Consider the following 22096-nt stretch of genomic DNA (forward strand, 5'->3'; position numbering starts at 1 on the left):
TCCGGCGCCATGAGCGTGCTGATCCGCAACGCGCAGCGCGCCGCGCCTCTGCGCCGGGTGCCGCTCCGTCGCGCCGTCTGCGCGCTGCGGGCCGCGCTGGGCGCCGCGCGCTTCGACGTGGCGCTGATCTGCGCCGGCGACGGGCTGATGAAGCGGCTGAACGGCGCGTACCGCCGGCGCCCCGAGCCCACCGACGTGCTGTCCTTCCCCTACCACCGGGTGGCGCCGGGCGAGCTCCCGCGGCCGCGCAGCCGCGACGAGTACAACCTCGGGGACATCTTCCTGGGGGTGGAGCTCATCCAGCGGCGGTGCCGCCGGGACGGGGAGGACTTCGAGAGCGTGCTGACGGTGAGCGCCGCGCCGCGGGGGCGGCCGGGCGGCGGGCTGGGAGGCGTTGCGTTTGTTTTTCTTCTTGGCTTTCAGCTGCGGGAGGCGGCGGTCCGACTGGAGCGGTGCACGGCTGGTACAGCGGGCGGCCCAGGAGAACCTCGCGTTCTCGTGTGTATTCTCTTTCTCATGAGACCGTGAATCTCATAGAGAATATGCATGTTGGACACAACGCGCCTGCACGTACATACAGACTGGGGGAGGACAGGCTAGGCAGCACCCTGTGGAAAGGGATCTGGGCTTTTTGGCTGACAGCGAGTTGAACCCGAGCCAGCAGTGGGCCCTGGCAGCCAGAAGGGCCAATCATACACTGAGGTGCACCAGAGCCAGCATGGCCACCTGGGAGAAGGAAGGCAGTGTCCCCCTGGTGCAGCCTCACCTGGAGCCCTGGGACAGGTTGGGTGCCAGAGTATGAGAAGGACACAGAGCTATTGGAGAGCATCCAGAGGAGGGCTGCAAAGATGGTGAAGGATCTGGAGGGCAACGTGTGTGAGGAGTGGCTGAGGTCCTTGGTTTGTTCAGCCCAGAGCAGAGGAGGCTGAGGGGAGAATCATGGTAGTCTCACTAGCTTCCTTGTGAGGGGAGCAGAGGGGCAGGCTCTGATTTGAACTGGTTGACAGTGGCCGCCAACGGCTCAGTGTCCGGATGGAGAGCAGTGGATGAGTGGTGTCCATTAGGTGTCAGTACTGGGACTGACATTATTTAGTTTCTTCATTACTTACACGGACAGTGGGATTGAGTGTGCCCTCAGCAAATACGCGGATGACACCAAGCTGTGTGGTGTGGTCAGCATGCCCAAGGGACAGGATGTCACCCTGAGGGATGATGACAGGCTGAGCAGCGGGCCCAGGAGAACCTCATGAGGTTCAACAGTGCCAAGAGCAAGGTTTTGCACCTGTGTCGTGGCAACCCCACCATCATTACAAGCTGAGGGATGAAAGGAACAGAGCCCTGCGGAAAAGGACCTGGGGGTGGTGGTGGATGGCAGCTGGACATGAGCCAGCACTGTGCCCTCACAGCCCAAACCCAACCAAATCCTGGGCTGCATCAAAAGCAGCGCGGCCAGCAGGGCAAGGGAGGGGATCTGCCCCTCTGTGCTGTGAGACCTCACCTGGAGTACTGGGTCCAGATGGAGAGTCCGCAGTGCAGGAGAGATGTGGATCTGTTAGAGCATGTCCAGGGAAGGGCCACAGAAACAATCCAAGGGATGGAACACTTTCCCTAAAAGCACAGGCTGAGAGAGCTGGGGCTGTTCAGCTTGGAGAAGAGAAGGCTGTGGGGAGACCTGAGAGCAGTCTTTTAATATCTGATGGGGGGCTATGAGAAAGAAGGGGACAGACTCTTCAGCAGAGTCTGTTGTAACAGAACAAGGGGAAGCAGCTCCAAACTGAAAGAGGAAAGATTTAAATTGGTGAAGGATTGGGTATAAGGAAAAGGCTTGTTTTGTTTTGTTTTGTTTTACAATGAGGGTATTGAAGCAGTGCCACAGGTTGCCCAGAGAGTTGGTGAGTTCCCCATCTCTGGAGATGTTCAAGGTCAGGCTGAACAGACCTGATGTAGCTGTAGATGTCTGTGTTCGTTGCAGAGAAGTTGGATTACGTGGCCTTTAAAGGTCCCTTCCATCTCAAACGGTTCTGTGATTACTTAAAAGCCTGGAAGTTTGATTTGGTTTAATTTAAAATAGCACACGTGAGCAATTTCAGCTGCACACTGCTTCCGTACAGGAAGGACAGAAGACTGCCTACACCCACCACCTCCCTTGAGGGCTCAGTTCAGAATCTGCCCAGCCAGTGGCTGCTTGCTATGGCAGTGAGTGGAGCCCAAGGCTTTGGAGAAATTAGGGGCTTTGGCACTGGTAAAAGGGCTGCTGAAATGGTGCAGGGTTAGTTGTGGCACTGCTCATGGCACAGGTCAGCAGAGCGAGCTGCCTGATACCAGTGGCAACTGTGTGTCACTCCTGTTGCTGATCTTGCCTGTACCAGCAAGCTGTGATAAATGTTGGGAGTTAGGTTTGTAACATCTACTTTCTATTCTTTCTTCTCTGCGCAGGTGACTGCAGCCCATGGATTGTGTCACTTGCTTGGCTACCAGCACAACACAAAGGCAGAATGGCAACAGGTAAAGCAGTGCCCTTGCCCTGGGAGGGTGCACAGTGCCCAAACTGTACCAAAGCTGAAAAGATTTCTATTTATCACATCTCATGGGAGGGAGTGGCCCCAAGTCCTGTCCATCTCAGAATCACAGAGCTGTGGGGGCTGGAAGGGAGCTCTGGAGATCCTGTCATCCAATGTCCTGCTAAAGCAACCTCCCTACGGAAGGTTGCACAGGGAAGTGTTTGAATGGGTTCAAATATCTCCAGAGAAGGAGACTCCACCACCTCTCTGGACAGCCTGTTCCAACACTCTGACACCATTCTGGATAGCCCTGACAAGCTTATGTTTCATAATATGTATCAACGTATGGGGCATATGTTGATAAGGTCATGCTGCTTGTCGCACAGGTGTCATGTTCCTGCTCTGTTCTCTGGCCTGTGGTATTCAGCAGCTGTTTCAGCCCCTGTTCCCTTCTCCTACAGATGTACCAGAAGGAAGAGGAAATCCTGGAGGAGCTGAACCGGCTCACAGGCAGCAACCTCCGGCCCCTCACTGCTGGCCTCTTCTGAGAGAGGGGCTGGGCCGCCACCAGGCCACCCCAGACATGGCGGCACACCACCCTGGCCTCCTCATGCTACTGCTGCTGGGTCTGGCCACCCTGGTTTTCCCACCGCACGCTGCCGCCCAGTCGCTGCCCGCTGCCCTCCGTGCTGGCCATGCTGCCACCTCGCTGCCCGCTGCCGCTGCCGCTCCACGCACTCGGTGAGGAGCAGCCCCACCACCCTGGCCCAGACAGTGCTGTCTCCCTGGGTCTGAGCCCCCTCCCTCACTACCTTCGCTCAGACCACGGGTCTCCTGATGTGGTGACCAGCAGCACCATTGGGAAGTGATTTTGTGGGCACATCAGAAGCCTTGTTCACCCTGTTGTTTTGTTTAAGTCATGTCTGGGAGACAGCGCCATCATAGCTGTCATGATTTGGGTGCTGCCTTGGGTCTCTTTCTGTCTACCAACAACCAGTCTTGCCTTTCTGGTGGCAGAGAGCACTCACACTTCCCACACATTTGCCCTGTCCCTCATCAAAGGGTCCTCTTTTGTCACTATTTGTGTCACAGGAATTAGCCTGAGTGACTTGTCAGTCATTTCACCTCCCCTCATTGCATACAGATTACTCTTCAGGGTGTGCAAAATGCTCAGGGTGTTTGCTTGGTGTCCCTTCCAAGTCCTCCCTTGCTGCAGGAGAGGCCTGTGACACAAGCTACTTTGATGATGCCTGCCAAGAAGGCCTTCAACAATAGGAGAGGCCATTGGGATCATCCTTCCCATACTGCTAGGGCATACTGTGCAGTGTGCACTGCTCGGCTTTCCCCCTTGTACACTACCTTCCATCTCCTGAATGCCTCAAACTCATGAAAGAGCAAGAATTATCCTTGCAGTAGAGTTGCACCACATATACATGAAGTAAAATAACCTGTGTAATTGCTTTGAATTCTTCCCAAAGTGGTGGTGATGCTTGTTCTCTCTAGGTACCTTCTCTATGATGTAAATCCTCCTGAAGGATTCAACCTTCGCAGAGATGTCTATATTCGTATTGCTTCACTTGTGAAGACTTTGCTGAAAAGTGAAAATTGGGTGTTAGTTCTGCCACCCTGGGGACGTCTCTATCACTGGCAGAGCCCTGACATCCTTCAGGTCCGAATCCCTTGGTCTGAATTCTTTGATCTCCCAAGCCTTAATAGGAACATCCCTGTCATTGAATATGAGCAGTTCCTTGCAGGTAAAGTATGAAGTAATGCATTCTACACTTGACTAAATCATGGAGATGTTTTCTATAGAAGCTTGTTTCCGCATATGCTTTTATCCTCATGTATGCGAAATAAAAAATGATACAGATGGCAGGAGGAGGAATGGGAAGAAAACCTTTGGGGACAGCTTTTTCCAGTGCTCTGTTGCTCTAACAGTAAAGAATTTCCTTCTCATGTTCAAATGGAATTTCCTGTCTTCTATTTAGTCCCATCCCTTGTGTTGGTGGGCACCACAGAAAAGAGCCTGTCTCCACCCTCTTGACGCTCCCCTTTCAGATATTTAGAAGTGTTAGTAAGATACCCTCAGTATTTTCTTCTCCAGGCTGGACAACCCCAGCTCCCACAGCCTGTCCTCATTCAGGAGCTGCTCCAGGCCCCGACCATCTTTGTAGCCCACCACTGGACTCTCCAGCTGTTCCCTGTCTGTCTTGAACTGGGGAGCCCAGAACTGGACACAGTATTCTAAATCTGGCCTCACCAGGGCAGAGCAGAGGGGGAGGATCACTTCCCTTGACCTGCTGGCCATGCTCTTTGTAAAGCACCCCATGACACCATTGGCCTTCCTACTAGCAAGGGCACGCTGATGGTTCATGGCCAACCTGTTGTCCACCAGGACACCCAGGTCCCTCTCTGCAGAGCTTTCTCCAGCAGGTCAGCCCCTAACCTGTACAGATGCATGCAGTTATTCCTCCTTAGGTGCAAGACTCTACTCTTGCTCTTGTTGAATCCCATAGGGTTTCTCTCTGTCCAACTCTCCAGCTTGTCCAGGCCTTGCTGTATGGCAGCACAGCCTTCTGCTGTGCCAGCCACTCCTCCCAGCTTCATTTTCTTTAGAATTTAATGCCACATAGAGTTAACCACCACACTGCAAGTGTCACAGAGCTCTTCAGCACAGGAAATAAAGACCACCAAATGTCACACCTCCGTAAAGGGCCCTAAAGGGATCCTTGGCCCTTCCTTTTCAGGAAAAAGAATTTTAAACCCTGAAATTTGAGGGAAGAAGGGTAAGAGGGGTATGAGCTTCTGGAGGCTCTTCCTGTAGCAGCTACCCACAGCACTGAAAATCTCTTTTCTTCATACTTTCTCTGATCATGAAGGGAATCAAACTCAAATTTTACATGAGTCAAAAGATAAAAATAATCTGTACATAAATGATAGTAAACAAAGATGCAAAGAAAGCATATGCAGGGCTGAACAAAGGCTTGGAAGGAAGGCTTGGTTTTGTTCTACATAAGGTATGTTTTATCCAGTTTTAAAATTTACACTTTTGTGCTGATTAATTTCTGTTTGGTACATTAAGCTGAGTAGGCACACATAGCTGAGTAGGAGTAACAGGTTGTCACATCCCCTGACAGTGTGTGTTCAACTCACACTGAACTTCCTTCCCTTTTCAGTAGGGAAAAGAAGGAAGAGAGGCTGGTATCATATTTCCAGTGACATTTTAACTGCAAGTAATGCTAGTTTGCACCTTTATCGTAATGATTTTTTTTCATGCCCATTAATATTTTGCTTTGGCTTCTGCTTAGAGTCAGGAGGGCCCTTTATTGAGCAGATTTATGTCCTGCAAGGCTACGAGGAAGGATGGAAAGAAGGAACATGGGAAGAAAAAATAGATGAGAGGCCTTGCATTGATCAGCTTATGTATACCAAAGACAAGCATCAGTACTACAGGTAACATCTAGCAATCATTTCACTTGTCTTCTAGTCAGTAAGAAATTCACCCACTTTGATGGAACAGATCTGTGTGATTAGTGATAGTGTTTGTGAGCTTCTGAATGCGTTGGATTCATTTTCTTTATAAAACTTGATCAATATCAAAATGTAGTAGAAAAAACAATTTTAGAAAGTCATTATGTCATAAAAAATATTATAAAGGAACTGTCTGGTTTCTTTACTTTATATATCACCTTCCTAGGGTGTACTGCTGATTTGTTTCGTTTTGCGTGTGGCATTAACTTAAAATTCAAGCCTGTGAACCAAAACATTTTATTTTCTTTCAGGGGATGGTTCTGGGGTTACGAAGAAACACGGGGTCTGAACGTCTCTTGCTTGTCTGTTCAAGGATCTGCTTCTGTTGTAGCCCCCATCCTTCTGAAGAATACCTCAGCACAGTGAGTTGCTTTGTGTTATTATGCCATGCCCGCAAGCCCATTGCTAGGTGGGAAGAGCAGAGAGAACTTAAAGGCTGTGTCTCATTGTTGTGATGTTTCATCACTAAGCTATCATGGTCCATTAAAATCATTACAGAAGGAATTTATGCTCTAAAAACAACTAACTGTGTTGCTAACAACTAAGAGGAAATAGCCTTGAACTCTTCCTAATTCTCTCTCAGGTAGATAACTGTACTTGCCACCCTTTGTTTTCCTCTTTTTCCTTTATGCTTCAATGTTGTGTTAAGAGGAGAGGGAACAGTGTAAATACAGTATATCCCAAGTACTCATCTTGGATCAGAAGAGGCAGTGCCTAATCTCGTGTGACATCAATCCCCATTAGTGTGAGTTGTATTTATAGAAAGCATGTTTTGTCTTTCTGTTCTGAAATGCAGAGATGCCACTAGAATGATCAGAGGAAAGGGAAACTCTCATATAAGAGATGAAGCACGCTTACATTGTCCCAGTAGCAGAGCATTTCCAGACAGCTATGACCCTGTAATAACTGAAGAAGTTATAGCAAAGCAAAAGCTACTGGAGTACAGGGTAAAACAGGAAAAGGAAATAATCGCTGTCTATAAGTACATCAGGGGAATAAATCTATAGGAGAGCTACAAGCTGTGTTAGATGAAGTGTAGCTTTGCCATGAGAAAAAATACAGCCAAATGTATGACATCAGTACTGTTTAATTGGAAATGAGATGGAAGGTCCCCTTGGCAGAGCAGTGAGGTCTGTAGTGCCTCCTGTGGGGAGCAGAGGAAGCAAAATCCTATTCTTCAGCAGTGGTGGTGTCCTGTTTCTGGGTAATATTTGCCAGTGAAAGCGGGAATCTGTATAAAATATACCATAAAAGTCTATATATGTTGTCCTACAGTTAATTCTTTCATGGTACCTATGATAGTAGTCCTGGTGTTGAGGAAAATCAAGAGAAAAATTAGGAGTGATGCTGAAATATTCCTAAGCTGACAGCTGCAGACAAGGTACTTTATCCACAAGGTTATATTTCTCAATGAGACATGAGCAGGAATAGCAACAAGCATAACAGTGCAAGTGCAGCTGTAGGCCTCTGAAGGGGACCTACAGAAGGGCTGGGGAAAGACTTTTTATAAGGGCACGTAGCAACGAGGGAAAATGGCTTTAAACTGGAAGAGGAAAGATTGAGACTAGATATTAGGAAGAAATTTGTAACTGGTGGAGAGGTACTGGAACAGGTTGCTCAGAAAAGTTAAGGTTGGAGATGTTCAAGGCCAGGCTGGATGGGGCTTCGAGCAACCTGGTCTGGTAGAAGGTGTCCCTGCCTATAGCAGGGGGTTGGAACTAGATGATCTCTAACGTCCCTTCCAACCCAAACCGTTCTATGATTCTGTGATCAGATTTCATCTGCTGCTCTCTTTTATTTTGTTAGTCATCAAACTTCTCTAATTCTAATTCTTCAGAGTAGGCCTTTGCCTTTGCTGCTCTGAACAATTTAACACGATCAGCAAACTCATCACCCTAATGTTCACAGCTTTTCTAGGCTTTTTGTTTAGGAATGTGATGAAAAGCAGATTCCTTCCACTTGTGGCCTGCTACAGTGAGAGCTGTACATGTATCCCCATCTATAAACAGTTCTTTAATCTGTGCAATTTCCTGGCCTCCTGTGCCATAGTTGTTTTCTTAAAAAGCTTGGATGAACACACTCAGGAAGTCTTCGTACACAATATCAGTGAGACTTATCTTACTTGCATGCTTAATTACTTATTTGGAGTACTCCGTTCAGAAAACCGTAGAACAATTCAATTTGGAAGGCACCTGCAAGGATCATTGAGTCTAACTGCTAACTTCACATAGAAGTACATAAAAAAATTAAACCCTGTGTCTGAGAGGATTGTCCTTGAGCTCTGGCAGCTTGAGGCATGGCCAGTGTCCAGGGCAACCTGTTCCATGCCCACCACATTTTGGTGCAGAGCCTCTGGTTCTGTCTTTGTTACTGAAGAGCAGAGATCATGGCATCATCATAGATTTGCTTGAGTTGGAAGGAACCATAAAAGGCCATCTAGTCCAACTTCCCTGCAATGAACACAGACTGCAGCTACATCAGGTCTAGCCTGACCTTGAATGTCTCCAGAGATGGGGAACTCACCACATGTCTGGACAACCTGTGGCAGTGCTTCAATACCCTCATTGTAAAAACAACTTTTTCCTTACATCCAATTTAAATCTCCCTTCTTTAAGTTTGAAGCCATTTATCCTTGTCCTGTCACAACAGACTGCTAAAGAGTCTGCCCCTTCTTTCTCATAGCCCCCTGTCAGATATTAAAAGACCGCTCTCAGGTCTTCTCTTCTCCATGCTGAACAGCCCCAGCTCTCTCATCCTGTGCTTTTAGGGAAGGTGTTCCATCCCTTGGAGTGTTTCTATGGCACGTCATGCTGGTCTCACAGCACAGAGGGGCAGATCCCCTCCCTTGCCCTGCTGGCCACGCTGCTTTTGATGCAGCCCAGGATGTGGCTGGGTTTGGGCTGTGAGGGCACAGTGCTGGCTCATGTCCAGCTGCCATCCACCACCACCCCCAGGTCCTTTTCCGCAGGGCTCTGTTCCTTTCATCCCTCAGCTTGTAATGATGGTGGGGTTGCCACGACACAGGTGCAAAACCTTGCTCTTGGCACTGTTGAACCTCATGAGGTTCTCCTGGGCCCGCTGCTCAGCCTGTCATCATCCCTCAGGGTGACATCCTCTCAACCAGTTCAAATCAGAGCCTGCCCCTCTGCTCCCCTCACAAGGAAGCTAGTGAGACTACCATGATTCTCCCCTCAGCCTCCTCTGCTCTGGGCTGAACAAACCAAGGACCTCAGCCACTCCTCACACACGTTGCCCTCCAGATCCTTCACCATCTTTGCAGCCCTCCTTTGGATGCTCTCCAATAGCTCTGTGTCCTTCTCATACTCTGGCACCCAACCTGTCCCAGGGCTCCAGGTGAGGCTGCACCAGGGGGACACTGCCTTCCTTCTCCCAGGTGGCCATGCTGGCTCTGGTGCACCTCAGTGTATGATTGGCCCTTCTGGCTGCCAGGGCACACTGCTGGCTCGGGTTCAACTCGCTGTCAGCCAAAAAGCCCAGATCCCTTTCCACAGGGTGCTGCCTAGCCTGTCCTCCCCCAGTCTGTATGTACGTGCAGGCACGTTGTGTCCAACATGCATATTCTGTTATTCAGAGGTCCTTTTTCACCAATTTATTTTATCTAGCTATCCATTCTGTGTTTTTGTAATAGTTGCTACTATGTTGTCCAGTACTGACATCAAGCTTACCACTGTGTTGCATCGCAGACCTCTGCAAGGTACGTTTTTAGAAGACTAACATCAGACTGGCCTCATTGCAGGCCTCTGATAGTGACACCATTTAAGCAAGAAGGCATATATCAGAATTTTAGGCACTGCTGCTTCACCCTTGGTTGAATGGCTTGGCCATACATTAGTTCTCTTGTCCTAGTTGTCCTGTAACTATACACTTCCTGTGGACACTTTGGTTCAGTGTGTCCTCTGATGAGTTTGCTGTGTAAAGAAGTTTGTGCATGGGATCTTCCCAGCTATTCCACCTACCACATAGCTCCAAAAAAACTACACTTTTTGCTTCTCTTAAGATGTTATCGTGTCTAAATGATTGTTAAGTTTTTAATTTTCTTTGTATTGGAAGGAAGGCTTTTCATTTAACTGAAGCCCTTTATCTCATGTTGCCAAAATTCTTTATAGCTTTCCTTACAGTTTTTTTTTCTGTTTAACCCCATGGAGCTTGTGAGCCTTTCAGTTTTCTTCACTTGGGCACAACTTCATTATTTTTGTATAGATTCCCTTTTAAAAGTTGAATTTAACTGTAGTAGCTTTTCTTTCTCCAGATTATCAATCTGATTTACCTCTAAGCTTACTCTTAAATGCAATGATTCCTCTCCACCAGCACAGTCTATAGACTATTTTCCAGACTTTTTTTGTAGCTGCATGTGCAAGTGCCTAGCAATCTAAAGTTGATGAATTATTTGCTTCCTGTCATTTTAACTAGAAGAAAATCCAGATAATAACTTTGATCTCCCTTCTGCAGAAGCATTTCTTTGTATGTTCACTCATATTCAGTTTGCTCAGAGCACTCACCAAGTCTTCATCCTGTGTATTCTTGGATGCTCAAAACTCTCAGAATCTGCTCTGCTTCATAGATCTTGGACATTACAGTTGAGTTCCTGGTTTACAAAGAACTTATGGAAAACACAGGCTGTTTTCATGTCAGCAAAAAAAGATCAATTCAAAATTTCTCCTTTTTTACTAATATGCTTTTTTAGCATCTGTATCTGTTTGTTTGCTGTAGGGTGATTTATTACATACATGGAAACCACCTTCTCTGCTTTTTCTCTTGTGAATGCAAAAAAGCTCTAATCTGCTTTCAGGGTGTCATATCACTGCTTACTTCTCCCCTTTGGATCATTCTCCCTGTTGGCAATCTTATTTCTATAATAGCAGCTACTCTGAGGACTACATAGATTGAGGATTGTTACTGCTTGTTTGTGTTTAATTACCACACTGAAGAGTAACATTTATTAAGGAAGAGAGTAGCAACATGCAACACCATTATTCTATTCTGTCCTCAGCAGGCTCTAGGTTTACAATTTATACATCATAGATGTATAGACCATGCTCTATTTCCAAGTTGATCATAGGCTGTACTTTATCCTGGCATCTGTATAAAGAAACATCATAATGTGAATTCTCTTCCTAAGGGAACTACACTCAGTTTTACAATTTTTAATAGGTCAGTGATGTTGGACAGAGCTGAAAACCTTCTTCATGACCACTATGGAGGGAAAGATTATTGGAATGTGAGTATTCTGCAGTTAGCTTCTCTAGATTTTCTACTTGGTTTTGATTTAAAAAAAAAAAGTTGGTGACCGATACCTGCTTCTGTTTTGCCTTGGATTTTTTTTCTTGAAAGTAACTTTTTTTTCAGCAGCATTTGCTAAAGGTGGTCTTCAAGCTGCTGTGGATTAATGTGATTAATGTGTCTTCATGTTTTCTCCCCAAAGATCTAGAGCTCTAGGAAGCTGCATTTAGAAGGGCCACCCCTATGCAACACATCTACAACCAGAACAGAACTGCCTTTGTATAAATTCTAGTCAGCCTCAAGTTGAGATGTTTCAAAAGAGTTCCTGAAAGTGCTCAGTATCATCCTAACTTTCTTTCTGTCTGATTGCAAAATTCTTACAGGTTTCAAGGTAACACTGAGCACTTTAGGATACCCCACCCAAGAGTCTAGTAAAATAATTCCTATGAGGGCAGTTTTAATAATATTATAACAAAGGTAAAAGTTCGGCCATCGGAAAATAGAAAAGATGTGCTTGATATAATTTAAATTTTAAAGAGAAAGTGGCTCTCTCTCGTGATGTTATGAAACCAGTTGTGTAGATCGCCAATATCTTCTTCTAAACCATGTCCCTCAGTACAACATCTAAATGTTTCTTGAACACCTCCAGGGATGATGAGTCCTCCCTGGGCAGCCTGTTCCAGCGCCTGACCACTCTGAGAGAAGAATTTATTCCTAACATCCAGTCTGAATCTCGTCTGGCACAACTTGAGGCCATTCTCTCGTCCTATTGATAGTTACATGGAAGAAGAGGCCAACCCCCACATAACCACAACCTTCTTTCAGGCAATAGTAGAGAGTGATAAGGTCTCCTCTGAGCCTCCTTTTCTCTACACTGAACAACCCCAGCTCCCTCAGCCGCTCCCCATAAGACTTGTGCTCCAGACCCCTCACAGTTTTGTTGCCTTTCTCTGAATGTGCTCCAGGGCCTCAGTGTTTTTCTTGCAGTGAGGGGCCCAACACTGAACACAATACTCGAGATGCGGCCTCACCAGTGCTGAGTACAGGGGATGATCACTTCCCTGCTCCTGCTGGCTGCACTATTTGTGACACAAGCCAGGATGCTGTTGGGCCTCTTGGCCATCTGGGCACAATGCTGACTCATGTTCAACTGAGTGTTGATCAGCACCCCCAGGTCCATTTCCTCTGTGCAGTCTTCCAGCTACTCTGCCCCAAGCCTATAGCATTACCTGGAGTTGTTGTGGCCAAAGTGCAGGACCCGGCACTTGGTCTTGTTGAACCTCATCCCATTGGCCTCAGCCCAGCAATCCAGCTTATCTAGATCCTTCTGTAGGGCCTTGCTATTCTCCAGCAGATCAACGTTTCCTTCCAACTTGCTATCATCTGCAAACTTACTGAGGGTGCACTCAGTCTCTCCATCTAGGTCATCAATAAAGATACTAAACGTGGCTGTTCACAATGTTGACTGAGAAACACCATTGTGAGAAACTGGTCTCCAGCTAGATTTATCTCTGTTCACCACCACCCTCTGGGCCCAGCCCTCCTGCCAGTTCTTCACTCAGCAAAGAGTACACCTGTCTAAATCACAGGCTGCCAGTTTTTCTAGGAGAGACAGAGTCAAAGGCTCCCCTAAAGTCACAGCCTTTCCCTCATCCATGGGGCAGTCAGAATGTCAGGTTGGTCAAGTAGGACCTGCCTTTCATGAACCCATGCTGGTTGGGCCTGGTCCCGTGGTCATCCCACACATGCTGTGTGACTGCACTCAAGCTGATCTGTTTGATAATCTTCCCTGGCACTGGCCTTTAACTCCCTGGATTCTCCTACTGTCTCTTCTTGTAGATGAATGTCACACTGTCAAGTCTCCAGTCGTCTGGGACTTACCCATTTACTGAACTGCTGATAGATAGTGGAAAGTGGCTTGACAGTCACTTCCACCAGCTCCCTCAGCACCCCTGGGTAGACCTCATCTGGCCCCATGGACTTGTGTCATTCTACAAGGAGGTCACTAAGTATTTCCTCCTGAATTTTGGGGGTTTATTCTGCTCCTCATCCTAGACTTCCAGGTCAGGGAGCAGAGTAGCCTGAAAATAACTGGTCTGAACAACTTTGTCCAAGGATACCTCAGCAAAATGCAGTATTTTTGAATTTGGTTTTACCACACTGGGAGGATGACCTCAGAGAATTAGATGATCTGTACTGTTCATTTGCTTCATGTTCACAAAGAGAACATAACTGGTACTGATTTTGTTTTCTCAAACTTAGAACCACAGAAAAATTTAGGCTGGGATGTGTCCAGTTGGCTCTGCCTTGACAGTGGCACTCCAGAACTAGATCTGATTGTTCTGGGCTGTGTCCTGTTGAGGGTGGAAGGTCCCCATGGCTGGAGATCTGTCACCTCTCTGGGACCCATCCCACAACTTTGCCGTTCTTGCTAATAAAAAATTTTACCTTATGTCCAAACAGAAGTTGTCTTGCAGCAGCTTGGGCCCATGATCTCTTGCAGTTTTCACTGTGCCTCTGGGAAGGGTCTCTGTTGTTTATTTCTTTCCTGATGAAAAGGGAGAAGAAGCAAAACTTAGAGATAGTTAGAAAGGACAATATCATACATGCAAATTTGAAATACTCCATGTAATAGAATAGCCAAATACAGAGAGCATCCACTTTAGAAAGTGTGCCAGTTCATGTGTTCTCTTTTGGATATGCCTTTGCAAAATGAGAATGTCTGCTGTCAGAGGAATGCTTTGTGCCCAGAAAAAACCTGTTTGGCACTTACGCAGTAAGTGTGACATGACATGACAGCTGCACAGCGCATCAGGATGAAGTTCAGAAGTCTTTGATATGGGCATGCATTCGAGGCTGTTTGTTGTTCTCCCCAATGCGTTGTACTGCCATGGGCTGTGTATGCACATTTCTGCTGCTTTTTGGATATAGTGTCTTCATCACATCTAGGGCAAGGTAACTAATGTCTCAACAGAATCAAATTGTGTTGACATTATACAGAAAGAAGGAGAAAGTCTGTCCCTGAACTGTAGCATGAGTCTTCTGCAGCAGACAGTATGTACATCCTCCTTTAATGTGAAGTTTTGCTAGAAGATTGGGGGTGAGATTAGAAAGCCAGTATTGATCTCTTTAAGGATACTGGAAGAGTATTATGAGAGTTCCTTGTTCATGAAGCTTTCTGCACTTAGTCATTTTTTGCTCTCCCTTTTTCTGATACAGCATCTGCTCTTATTCCAACAGACTCGTCGAAGTATGGTATTTGCTAAACATCTCCGTGTAGCAGGAGATGAGTTTAGAAACAAGTACCTTCAATCCACAGACGAGGCAGACAGGACTCATTACAATGAGGACTGGACACAGATGAAGGTAAAATTGTAAGAGTTAGCTTCCCATAATAGATGGAATAAATTGCTTTTATTTGCTGCACACTGTAGGGAATATTGGAAGATATGCATGAATCTCACTCTCCTTGCTCAGATCGCAGTGGACATACATGTTAATACTCTCTCCTTTCTGTGTGACATGAGTTACTGGAAGGTGTTGAGATGCAGCTGGCTGATCTGGCTGTTAGATTTCTGTTGCCCTCATTTCACTAAAGGAAACTTAGATCTCTTCTTGTGTTTAGCATCATCTTTGGTTGTAAAGTTCAGCTGCAAACTGCCAGTTCTGGGTTTGGTCAAGGAGAGCATTTTTTGCTTACAAAGATTTTGCACCCTAATTTGTCTTATATGACGCAGGCCTCCAAAAATTAAAATGCTACAAATCCATACCTTAAAATTACTTTCCTCAGCCATCAATGCCTTATCCAGAGATTATGCATTAAAATTCCCAGGCCTTTACAGTGTGAATGAATTGTGAATGTATTGATCTTTCTCTCTTAGGTTAAGATGGGCACAGCTTTAGGTGGTCCGTACCTTGGGGTTCATCTCAGAAGGAAAGATTTCATCTGGGGTCACAGAGAAGATGTGCCTTCCTTGCACGGAGCAGCAAAGAAAATCCACAGCCTCTTGAAAACGCATAAACTTGAAAAAGTTTTCATAGCCACTGATGCTGTTGAGGATGGTAGGCAAATAATAATCATTTTAGGATCAGTGACTTTTGAGAATGAGCACAGCACTATTTTCTTTTATAAACAACTTTTTTAAGAATTCATGTGCCTCCATCACTGAACATGAACAGGATTGGACATCTAGCTGTTTCCTTCAAACATCTGTAGTTGGTATCTGTAACTCAAGTGAAAGCACAACAATGACAGCAGAACAGCAGGATCCCAGGCTGCAGTGAGTGAGGATTTGCACAAACACAACAGCAGTAGGCACAGAAATAAGGGAAAGAAGCTACTCACCTTGAGAAGGCCTCAGGTATACAGGAATCTCCAGAGGGATACCTTGGCTTCCACTGCCAACCCTTAAATGAGGTCTGGAAAGGAGTGGATCCTGGCTCCAGCCCTTGTGGTCACTCAGGTGACTCTTGAGCTTCCCTGGGTTGGCACTGCTTTTCTACTAGTTGCACAGTCACTGCTTCAAGCCTTGACTTAGCATTTCCATTACAGTGTCAAAACATTTGTTAGGCATTTCTCACAGAGACTCTGACAGTCTCTACAATGGGAGATTGGGAATTTAGAATCATAGAATAGCTCAGGTTGGGAAAGACCTTAAAGATCATCAAGTCCAACTGCAACATTTGATAAGTAACATGCCATCTTCACCTGTTCCTCCTCATCTTTCTTCCACCCTACCCTTTTTCTTTGCTTTTCAGAGATCTTGCATGCTGCTGGGAAGAGGTCTCTGAAGTCTCCTACCCAGCCACCCATTTGTCTGGGGTGGCCTTTGGCAGTAAAATCTCCCAACGCTGGGGTTTCCCCCAGGGTTTCACCTCCTTTCAGTGTAAGAATACTCCTGCAGGGAATTGTGAACTTATCTTAGGTTTGCTGTCATTACAGCTTCCATGTAGAAGTGAGAAGGAGATTAGTAGCTGTGTCCATTATCCCTTGTGCAGGTTTTCTTGACCTGCAATATTTGTCCACCTTACACCATGTCTGCCTTACTGGCTGCAGCCCTTACTTATTATACTCTGATGTTTGTCAGATGTGTTGTAGAGTTCATCAGTAGATTTTGGATTTGCTTGCTTTATAACTGTTCACTCAAAGCTTCTTTAAACACTAAAACTTTACGACAGCAGCAGGTTGCTCTTTCTAACAGAAATGTTTGTTTTTCTCTGTTTCAGAGATTGAATTGCTCAAGAAACTGGTGCCTGAGATGGTGAGGTTTGAACCTACTTTGGAGGAGCTAGAACTGTACAAAGATGGGGGAATGGCTGTGATTGACCAGTGGATCTGTGCACATGCTAGGTAATGAATTTGATTTTCTTTGGGCCTCATTTTACTGTCACAAATCTGAATATTGTTTTTGACCCAGATATAATTGGTTGCAAATCTCTTATTAAAATTCATTGGACTGAAATCTGTTACCTGTGTTTGAAAAACAGATGAGCTTCAGAAACCCATTCTGATTTTTTCCACAGGTATTTTATAGGCACCTCAGTTTCAACATTTTCCTTTCGGATTCATGAGGAAAGGGAGATCTTGGGATTTGATCCAAAAACAACTTACAATCGATTTTGTGGTGAAAAAGAAAAAAACTGTGAGCAGCCAACTCACTGGAAAATTGTATACTAGTATACAGAGAAATCCAAAGACTTTATACTGGTGAGCTCAAAAGAAAAAGGAAAGTCTATGGGGAGGAACATCCCTTCAGAACTCAGTCCTCAGCTTTCTTCTACGATTCTTGCTGTTTACTTGACGTTTGGGCTTTGAAACACAAGCAATATTTATCCTCTTATTCGGGCACTGATGGGAGCAATGAAAATGAAGTTATCCTTGGATTCAGTTCTCAGTGTAACTGTGGTGTCAGAACAATACTGGACACTGCACTGGAGATTTGAAAGGCGAAGCTTTGCTCCAAAATAGTGAATTAAGTCAAAGTTCTCTTTGGAGTTCTTGGGAAGGAGGACATCAAAGTTTGACATCTACAAATGTAACATAACTGTAGTCTGTACTGCATTTCTGTCTTTACCTGATTTATTTTTTTTTTTCCAGCTCAGTGCTTGCCTCTGATCGCAGAAACCACAGCTCATCTACACTATGTGAGTTGTAGACTGTGCACAACTCTGTAATTCCCTAGGAAAATCTTCCCTTTTCAGACAGCAATTTGTGAACATTCAAGTTTTTGATGCAGTCAGTACTCAGTAATAATTCTCTGTGAGAACCAGCTGCTTTTCCTATCAATCTCAGTGGGCCTCTATTGAGGGGCACCAAGATTGGGTTTGTATTGTGGTGAAAGAAACAAAGGAAGCTTTTCCTCATCCTTCAAAGGGTCAATTTAATCTGACTGATGCACATACCTTTTGGTTATTACTCAGATGTTCAACTAACGGAGACTAGTTACTAGACTGTGATGCTTTGCTAGGGAACGTACTGAAAGGCCTTTCATGCTTCCATGTCAGTTAAATGGATTGTCCCACTAGTTCAAAGGAATTTTTCCTGCATTTCTGCTTTCATTTTTCAAAAGGAAACAAAATTAGGAAAATAACAGATAATAAAGATCATTGGATGTCAAAATGATGTTTATAGGCAAAGCAGAAATCTTGTAGACAGCACTGTGCTCTGATGGAGATGGCTGGTAGTACATGGGAAGAGCACTGTGCTACACCACCAGCCAGAGAGAAAGTGCAGCTTCCATTTGAGAAATGCTTTGTAAGTACCAATTCTAGCTTGTGCAGTCTCTTGCTATTCAGAATTGACTAGTGGAAGTATTCTGCTCCATTTTGTGCCTCAAATGGAATGTGTGTGGTTCTATTAAACGAGATAAACTTTTTGCAAAAATGGACCAGGAAAGAGAGGTTTCAAGAGGTGAGGCAGGCACTTTTCCTAAATCCAGTTTTACTGGATTGTTACTCCTCTGTTAGTGGACCTTCCACTTACTTTTTCCTTTGGTTTGAGTAGAAGTATAGATAGAACCCTTACACAGCATGCACTGGGTATTTCATAGGTGCTTCCAGACATTGAGGTTGCTTTCATCTGTGCAACTGCAGTGAGAGCCACGAAGACGTCTCAGACAGCAGTAGCTGCAGCTCTCCTGTTTTTACCAGCTGTTTATTTTATCTCTGTGCAGCAGCTGACTCTCACTTGTTATTTAGTGAGGAACCAAGCATTTCAAAGCAGTGCCTTTGCCCATGAAGCTAAGTGTTCTCATTTAACCCGTGTGCCATGTAAAGCGATAGTGGCATTTTACGTATAAGGAGAACCTCAGTTCATTAAGAAAAATAAAAAGCTTTCTAGCATGTTGTGTGTTTTGTCCATTCTTACTACTTCTTAACTGTGCATTTTACAGTTTCAAGACCTGTTGACTTAGCACAGGAGACACTTGGATAAAACCTGCAGCCCCAGCAAGGCTTTATTCATTACCCATCCCAAGAAGAGCTGTGTTAGCAAAAGTACAGCCAGCATTGGTCTTTTCACTGAGAGACTGCAACTATGAGGGCTGCTCTGAAAGTAATGCCTCCCGTTTTGGCACACATCATCAGGGGCAAATGGTGGTATGGCAGTAGAGGTTGAACCTTCCCACCAGAATTCTGTTACATTTCAATAAACGAGTCCAGAGGAAAGCCACTAAAGTGGTATTTGCAGTACATGGCAAATGAGGAGAGAAGGAGGGAGCTGAGCCTAGAGGAAAAAAAAAAAAAAAGGAACTATTTTCTTTCACTACATAAAAAGGATTGTAGAGAAAACAGATAGGCCTTTTTCAGAGCACTCAGCAAAAGGACAGGAAGCCACAGGCCCAAACTGCCACAGGGAAATTTCTGTTCACCCACTTTCTGACACCCACTTTTCTGGCTCAAAGCAGGGATTAGAGAGCAAGGTGACAGCTCCCATGGTCAAGGGCTTCCAACTCTTCATCTCAGTAAAAAGCTGGGGAAAAAAATGACAGCAGTGATTTAAATGGTGAAATTTCCTTGTTTCTTAGGTCCACAAGGTCTTGAGACACATCTCTTTCTTGTCTTTGCAGTTAGAATATATGTTTATACAAACACTAGCGTGTACACAAATACCTACACAATAGTCTGTGTACACCTGACCCCGTGGCCTCTCTGTGCAACATGTACTGATATAGCTGTTTCTATTACAAGCTGCCCTGTGATTCTATATTGTCTTCTGCCTCTGCCTAGAGCCTTCTGTGTTAAAGTGTAACTAACTAAACAGAGCAAAACTTGTCTTTGTGCTGCAATGGAAAGCTTAGTCAGATGATATGTGTTCTTGGCAGTAATACTGGTAATATTCCATTTTTAGGGCAGTTAGACTTGCAGATTAAGTTCTTTCTGTCTTGGAAAGTTGTCCTGTCAGCAGTATTTGGCTACAATTGTAGCTCAGCAGTATTTTCCTACAACATACAACTCAGATCACAGATTAGTTTGATCCAGTGTTAAATCTCCTAAAGCCACACACCTGATATCCCCAACCTTTTACATCGCCCCCATAATGCACTCAGATCCTTGGGCGAAGACAATCCCAGAAATGGGTTTGCCTTTTCCGAAGGAAGGAGCAACTCACACTGTCTTCCCCACCTACTTCCCTGCGTGCACACTGGGGACTTTATATCCTCCCAAAGTTTGTAGGCTCTTTGAGTAGGATCAGGATGGTTGTCTTCTGGTGCAAACACTACTGGTGGCTTCTGCTACATTTTCATCCCAAAGTTTCCATGTCCTAGCACCCAACACCCTCAGTATAAATAGTCCATTATAGCTCTCAACCCTTCCAGAAGCTTGTGGGTTGCCATGACTTGCCACAATGCAGCAGCCTAGATGGGTTTACCTCTGCACTGCCAGCTGCTCTACTTCTATTGCTGTTGCCACCCCTACAAAGAAACTTCCACCATTCATGAGTCAGTAGAGAGTACCAGCCACTTTTCAGCAAAGTTCAGGGCCAGCTGGAGAGTTTCACCTCTACAGATTGACTCAACTCACCTTTCCCTCCCATGGCTTTCATGACCTGCTATGTGGGACTGCATAAAGCCGCCTTCCACTGTTGATGGTTTCCTACAACACGACAGGATCCATCAGTGAAGAAAACGTAATGCTTTTCATCTTCCGATAATACATGCATCATGGATGCCCAACCTTCCATGGAACTAACACATTGTGCTGGTTTGATGTCAATGGTTGCTAGTCCTAGTGAGTTCTCAAGGTGTTTATCAAAGATTTCTGATGAAATATTACCATGAAATATACAAAAAATGATGGTTTTTTTTTAGAAATCTCAGAATCTGTTCTCAAATTTCTTTATCAAAATGGAAAACACAGCTGTGTATAACACACTGTTGACTGTGTTTAGCCAATGCATCAACACACATGAAATACTTGCCATAACCAGAGCTTTCTTCAGTGACATTAAATCTGTTATCAGTACCTCTAATGAAAATGGCACTGAGCCATATCTGTAGCATCAGCACTTCTTTCATCCACCACCAAATTTTTTCTGTTGAACTGGATATTGTTATTAGGAACACTAAAACCCTTAGTGGCTGAAAAAAAAATGAGCTGTGGTTGACATTCTGCATCTCTCAGAGCTGATGCAGAGCATGTAGGGCCTGAGTTCCTCACTGTGTCAAGTCAAGGTCATTGCATTTTTAAGAACCTTTACCATCAAAGGTTGTATTTGCTTTCTCTTGTAAAACTGTTCTTCTGGAGATTGCATTCCATCATGTTCTCTCTCTTTATACCTGAAACATACTGGGCCTTTGTTAAATCTGCCACTCTGCTCTTTGGAGCTGTGTGAATATACATATATATATATATATATATATATATATATATAATTATTATTATTATAAAATATATGCATATATACTTTATATATTTTTATTATTATTATTATATATATATAATAAAGAATTGGTTGGAACACATCTGGTACCTGCATACAGCATGGTATGGTTTGGACATTGAAAGTTATGCCCCAGAGGGAGCTGCTAATTTTACAGAATTACAGTGATTTTTAAGCAGACTTCCAGTCTATATTTATGCATAAAATAGTTACTGTTATTTCTCTTCTGCTTTCCATTCCTAGTACATCATTTTCATCTCAGCCTATGAGTTATGTTTTAAAAAGACGTGTCCTGATCTGGGCATTGCCAAAGAGCTACAGTTTACTGCACTGTGTTGGGATCTAGTCTGAGCCTAGCAAACATTATTCAACACCCTGAAACAGCCTCTGAATCTGAGCCAACCTCTACAACAGGCCCTGAGCTGAACCAGAGAACCAACTTGTACCAGTATCCTTCACCTCTGTCCACAAGCAGAAAGAATGGAAGCAAAAGTCAACTCTTTTAGTGAGGAAGAAGAAAGGAGATGAGGAAGGCAGCTCCACAGCAAGGCCATCATGAGAGTGGGAGGAAGAGGTGGAGGTTGTAAATGAGGCAGTAAGCATCCGATGCCTATCCCTAGGTGAGCTGTGAGATGTGCAGATAGATTTCAGCTGTTCTCCAGGCATCACGTCATCTGGCTGTTCTGATTCTGGGATGTCGTGGCTGACAGCATAGATTTAAGGGCCTGAAAGCCAGGCAGCTGGCTTTGCAATTTTCAATTGCAAAACTTGAAAAATCTTTTCCTCTCTGGACATGGCTTCTGTTACCTGTGAAGATAAAGCATTCTTATAAGGAAGTATTAGAATTAAGTGTTCTTCTGCCCCAGAGAATATATAGTGGGTATAGGCCCATAGGTATAGGTGGTGGGCTGTTCCCCAGATGAAATAGATCTTATTTCTGAAT

The 22096-nt window shown here is 44.9% G+C and overlaps 2 protein-coding genes across 2 annotated transcripts; both read left to right on the forward strand.

Annotated features, from left to right (window-relative positions):
- Nucleotides 1–3: 3 nt before the first annotated feature.
- On the forward strand, nt 4–3098 carry YBEY (ybeY metalloendoribonuclease). Its single transcript, XM_090144577.1, has 3 exons — nt 4–348; nt 2437–2505; nt 2963–3098. Exons 1-3 carry the CDS (start codon nt 10–12, stop codon nt 3047–3049), a joined length of 495 nt encoding a protein of 164 aa, XP_090000703.1. The 5' UTR covers nt 4–9; the 3' UTR covers nt 3050–3098.
- On the forward strand, nt 3085–18614 carry POFUT2 (protein O-fucosyltransferase 2). The gene is made up of 9 exons (XM_031604488.2): nt 3085–3242; nt 4005–4255; nt 5810–5954; nt 6284–6394; nt 11205–11271; nt 14514–14639; nt 15155–15335; nt 16500–16623; nt 16797–18614. The coding sequence occupies exons 1-9, from the start codon at nt 3085–3087 to the stop codon at nt 16948–16950; spliced, it is 1317 nt and encodes a 438-aa protein (XP_031460348.2). The 3' UTR covers nt 16951–18614.
- Nucleotides 18615–22096: the final 3482 nt, after the last annotated feature.

This window comes from Phasianus colchicus, chromosome 7 (assembly GCF_987193195.1).
Source record: "Phasianus colchicus chromosome 7, bPhaCol1.hap1.1, whole genome shotgun sequence".
In the NCBI taxonomy this organism is placed as follows: Eukaryota; Metazoa; Chordata; class Aves; order Galliformes; family Phasianidae; genus Phasianus; species Phasianus colchicus.

What these genes read in the sequence shown, in the direction of transcription:
- YBEY (XM_090144577.1), top strand. Translation starts at nt 10, where the DNA reads ATGAGCGTGCTGATCCGCAACGCGCAGCGCGCCGCGCCTCTGCGCCGG. An exon ending in ACTTCGAGAGCGTGCTGACG is followed by an intron (nt 349 to 2,436) that starts GTGAGCGCCGCG and finishes TTCTCTGCGCAG; the next exon opens with GTGACTGCAGCCCATGGATT. An exon ending in CAAAGGCAGAATGGCAACAG is followed by an intron (nt 2,506 to 2,962) that starts GTAAAGCAGTGC and finishes CTTCTCCTACAG; the next exon opens with ATGTACCAGAAGGAAGAGGA.
- POFUT2 (XM_031604488.2), top strand. Translation starts at nt 3,085, where the DNA reads ATGGCGGCACACCACCCTGGCCTCCTCATGCTACTGCTGCTGGGTCTG. An exon ending in CACTGATGCTGTTGAGGATG is followed by an intron (nt 15,336 to 16,499) that starts GTAGGCAAATAA and finishes TCTCTGTTTCAG; the next exon opens with AGATTGAATTGCTCAAGAAA. An exon ending in TGGATCTGTGCACATGCTAG is followed by an intron (nt 16,624 to 16,796) that starts GTAATGAATTTG and finishes TTTTTTCCACAG; the next exon opens with GTATTTTATAGGCACCTCAG.